Source organism: Poromitra crassiceps (genome assembly GCF_964638095.1).
Source record: "Poromitra crassiceps genome assembly, chromosome: 19".
Lineage (NCBI taxonomy): Eukaryota > Metazoa > Chordata > Actinopteri > Beryciformes > Melamphaidae > Poromitra > Poromitra crassiceps.
The window spans coordinates 27743662-27748661 of NC_139646.1; the positions used below are offsets into that span (position 1 = coordinate 27743662).

At 46.3% G+C, this 5000-nt stretch overlaps 1 protein-coding gene across 1 annotated transcript in view; it reads right to left on the bottom strand.

Annotated features, from left to right (window-relative positions):
• tg (thyroglobulin) overlaps positions 1-5000 on the bottom strand; it is a gene marked incomplete at both ends in the record, with an annotated part of 42545 nt that overhangs the window by 30324 nt on the left and 7221 nt on the right. Inside the window, 5 exons of the mRNA XM_083655881.1 lie at positions 379-609; positions 1735-2116; positions 2554-2784; positions 3749-4011; positions 4922-5000. The exon at positions 4922-5000 is cut by the window's right edge and continues 110 nt beyond it. Coding sequence (XP_083512007.1) covers positions 379-609; positions 1735-2116; positions 2554-2784; positions 3749-4011; positions 4922-5000 — 1186 coding nt within the window. The remainder of the gene's footprint in view (positions 1-378; positions 610-1734; positions 2117-2553; positions 2785-3748; positions 4012-4921) is intronic.

Here is a 5000-nt window from a genome sequence, read left to right on the forward strand (position 1 = left end):
ACAATACCACAGACACATAAATACACACAGACTATTTGAAGAGGTTGATTGAACGTTCACATTTAGAACATTATTTCATATTACATTTATACCATATTATAGTATCAATCATAATATTTATATATATTAATATTTATACCATAATATTTATACCATATTATGGTATAAATGTGAACGTTCTTTCAAGCGACTACTGAACAAGTGATCAAAAATTAAAGAAATGTGTGTTTTGTGACATGCTGATGTTGTGACCACATTTGATCTGGTTGAAAAGAGAGTGAAAAGAGGACCAAATATCACCCAGGTCTCAACTAGAAATCAACGTTGAAATGTGGGTTGGTGCTCATTCAGCTGCATCAACATTCACACGTGACTCACTGGAATAGGCAGCCAATCGTAGAGCAGCTTTGGAGCGACTCAGCAGCCCGTCAGAAATCCGCTGCTCCTCGGCCGATTGGCCGGTTTGGAGCTCCTCCGGAGTCAGTCGCAGCCCCTCAGCCAATAGGAACCCGTATCCCAGAGGGAAGTGGGAGGAGTTGGAGAGAGAGACAATCCTGTCCACTTCCTGTCTGAATGCCGCGACCTTGGCAAGCGCCAGGGAGCACGGGCCTGCGGGCCAGCCGGACACTCTGGTTACGCTAACACATCTGGTTATGCTAACACATCTGGTTACGCTAACACATCTGGTTATGCTAACACATCTGGTTATGCTAACACATCTGGTTACGCTAACACATTTGGTTATGCTAACACATGCTAACACCGGGACTCATTCACATTTAGTTTAGTATCTAATCTCTCTGAAATAAAGATGCTTCAGTCAGCTTTCTATCAGTCACATGAAGAGAGAAGGTGAGTTTTAAAGAGCAGTGATGATCAAAGACAGGTCAATAAAATAAAGACAAGTAGAAATAGAATTGGTTTTTCAGACCTGCAGCAGACTGCAGCTTCTCTGCTGGTCTCTCTGGACCTGCAACAGCAGACAGACAGTCATGGAGCAGCCAATAATGTCATCATTTCCTGAATAATGCCTGAAAATTTGCACTTAACTTGATCGAAAATGTAATAAAACACAAAAATCAAACTCCATTCTGGAGCTGCGGCTTGTCGTTAAAAAGTTATTAGACTGGCGGGCACTGCCCAGAAGCACATGGCTACTTATTATGCAGGAAGACATTCTTCATAATAAGTAGCCATGTGCTCTGTTGTTATTGGACGTTGCCAGATGCAACTGAGGAAGCTGGCTGTCGGACAGTTGCAAGAAAATAGTTCCTACATGAAACTGCTCACAACAAGGTCTGTGGATTATCTTGAGCAACCGAGTCATGATTTCTGGAAAGAGACAATGCTGTTGAGTTTTTCAAACTTATTCTTTTGGCGCTTTGAGCACCACAAGCCGAGTGCCATCCAGTTCCATTGTAGGCTATTCAAGAGAAGGCAGACATCTTTACATCTCCAAAACTCGGAAGCTCACATCATGTTTTTAGATGGATCAATTGCACTACACTAAAGTGTATCTTTGCTTTTTGGGGTGAACTTCCTACTTCTTATCTCTGTATATTGATGTAACCGCTACGCTGCATACAGACACTAAGACAAATTCCTCGTATGTAACTTGCATACTGTGGGAATAAAAGTGATTCTGATTCTGATTCTGATTCTGATTCTGATTCTGATTCTGATTCTGAACTGTCAAGTGAGACAGTGCGGGTGGACCTCAGTGTTTTGACTCACAGGTGACTGCGCCCCCTGCTGACGTGCCGGGCACTGGGTTTCCGTCCCGGTCCAGACAGAAGCAGCGGGATCCGACGCACTGCAGCGGCAGGAAGTGGCCGTCCTCCGAGCACGCCGGGACGTGGAGCTGGGCGCCGGCCGCCATGACGGCCTTGGCGCTCAGCGCGGCAACTCGCTCCCTCTCGCAGCGGGACGGGCAGCGAGGCCGCCGGCCCGTGGCCCGTGACCCCACCACCTCCCCGCCCCGCCCGTCCACGCACCAGCACTCTGCGGCCTGACACTGCACTTCCTGGAAACCGCCGCCGGACGTGCAGCTCGGCACAAAGATGGCCACCGCGTCCTTGTCCTCGGTGGAGCAGGAACGCAGCAGAGGAGTCAGTACCTGGAAACAACATGGATTATTTTAACCTCCCGGCATCCTCATGCGGGGGGACATTATATTCTGGCTTTTCTACAGCCAGATCAGATTTCATCTGATTTCAGATGATGAGGATGAAATGGGATCAGGTTACAGTAGTTCACATGAAGATAGTCCTAATGTTCTCAACAACAGATGTTTGATAAAACATGAATTTAATTTTCGAAGGAAATTTCACTGCAATTCAGAATCTAGCATCCAAGAGGCTTGAAAAAAACAAAGTTGCCTTTTTCCTATTTCGCCTCAATGGCATCAAGCCTCAAGTTTATTAACCAGAATTAATTCAGGCCCTATTTTGAGAAGTGCTTACTGTAAGTAGGAACATTGAACATATTTGTAAGAAAATATTGAGGAATTGCACTTAAGAACTTCCTAAGTTTTCCTCTTATCGTGTGTGTGACCTGTTGTAGCGAGGCGGAGTGTGAGCCGCTGATTCCCATCAGTGTGTGTTGGAGGGCGGAGAGGAAGGCGGGATCCTCCAGGACCCGGCTGACAGATCGGACCACATCCCGGTTCTGTTGGAGGTCCGGGCCAGACAGCCGCTGCGGGCTCAAGACGCCGCGGGGTCCTAGCGCACCGCTGAAGTTGGCGGCAGCAGCATTCTTCAGGAACTTCCCTCCGAACAGGTTCTCCTGCAGATAGGGGCGTGACAAAAAAATGTATCGGAATATTGATCATGATCCTCTTGCGATACATTATCGATACACTAGCATCATATCATGACATCATCGAGTGCTCGAGTGACATCACTGATGATGTCATAGACATGACAACATCACAATTGCTCAAGTGACATCACTGATGATGTCATAGACCTTGTGACATCATCAGTGACATCACAATTGCCGAGTGACCATCACTGATGACACCATCGAGTGCTCGAGTGACATCACTGATGATGTCATAGACATGATGACATCACAATTGCTCAAGTGACATCACTGATGATGTCATAGACCTTGTGACATCATCAGTGATATCATTACTGACCAAAACCATCACAAATCATCACAAATCTCACAATGTGGGACCAAAAATGTGACCAAAATCGCAAACAGACGCCACCATTTCGGCAATTGTATGTATGATGATGATTGTTTCCTCTTCAGTGATGTAAATCATTGTAAATAACAAAATCACAGTATAAACAAAGTCAAACAACCAGAGACTGAACAGGCTCAGGCAGAAGCAAAATGCTTATATTATGCCTGACCTAATTTCTACTCAATTAAGCTCTCTTCCAAAATTAAAGAAAAACAACAGAAAAGTAATTTGCAACAGTCAATGTTTACAACACAGAAAAAATAAATAAATAAAATAAACAGCATCAGAAAATTTATTCACACTTATAACGCTCAAAAATAGCTTCAGAAACAATTTTTTTGAAAACCAAAAGCGAATTACACATCTTCAAATGTATGTGCATCATTCCAAACTTTCACCCCAACAGTGGAAACACATCTATCATGTATCATGTATGTATCATGCATGAAACTTCCTGCATGGTATCTATGATCACAGTGGTACCATCGTTATCGAGGGCCAAGGCATTGTGATAGTATCCTATTGTGAGGTATCTGCAATTCCCACCCCTACCTGCAGGCGGCGAGGCGAGGAGCGGGCCAGTGCCTGTTGGGCCAGTCCGGCCGAGGGGAACAGTCCCCACAGGACCTCCGCCAGGCGGGACAGGAAGGAGGCCGGCTCCTCGTCCCGCGGCAGCAGGCTCCCGAGGGGCCGCAGGAGAGCCTGGCAGGCTGCAGGCCCGTCTGAGGAGGACGGGACGGGAGGATCGACCGGCCCGGAGAAGAGCCGGGACAGAGCCAGACGACGCTGAGAGGGACAGTCAGCTGGACCTGAACCTGGAGCAGGACATATGAGAGAGGGACAGTCAGCTGGACCTGAACCTGGAGCAGGACATATGAGAGAGGGACAGTCAGCTGGACCTGAACCTGGAGCAGGACAGATGAGAGACGCGAAGAAGAGAAGAGGACAATTGACCATTTGAACCCGTAGTGAGTCGACTGTTCTGTTTTTACCCATAATAATCTATTTGAGATTTATTTTGAAGGGGAAAGCGCCTAGCTTCCGGTATTCTGTCTATTTCTAGTGGGATTGATGTAGCTTCATACAACTAAACTTTAAATGAATGATCCACATCATAGAGTGACACAGAACTCAATGATACACTGCTGCACATTGGTTGCATTAAAGAATAAAACTCCAGAAAAGCCCTATCAAGCAGATGTTTTGTGTGTGCAAAATTTGATATGCAAATTAGCGTGTGACATCATCTACAATAGCGACTTCGAGCGACTTTCTGAGCAGCCAATAGCGGCCAACAGCCAATCTGCCCCCCGGCAGAGGAAATCCATGTATCTGGGCGTGAGTTTGATGCTCTTTAATTAATTAATATGTGCTTAATGTTAATAGTTGGCACTTATCGCCCATTATGTGTTTTTAGCAACTCGTTATCAGACCGATGTTTGTTGAATGCGATTCACTTGTGTCATATATAATGTTATTGATGCTCCTATATCGTTTTTCATTGTCTTCCATAGTGAAGGGGGCGTGTAGTCACATGAATTGTGTTTGACCTCTTGACACAGCGATGCTGAGGAGAAATCCACTCTGGAACCTGGTTTCCCTTTTTTGCGTTTTCAGGCCCAAATAACGCCGTTTGTCCTGTAACGCAACACAAGTTGGGCGTTTTGTGCAGGGAGCATTGTCGCGTAAGCTAGGCCTAAGCCCATCTGGGCTCCAGATACTCACTGCAGACCAGGGAGTCTCGGTGTTCCCGTGTCCCAGGACGCTCTCTGCCTGTGGGGTCGACGCACCAGCACTGCCCCCC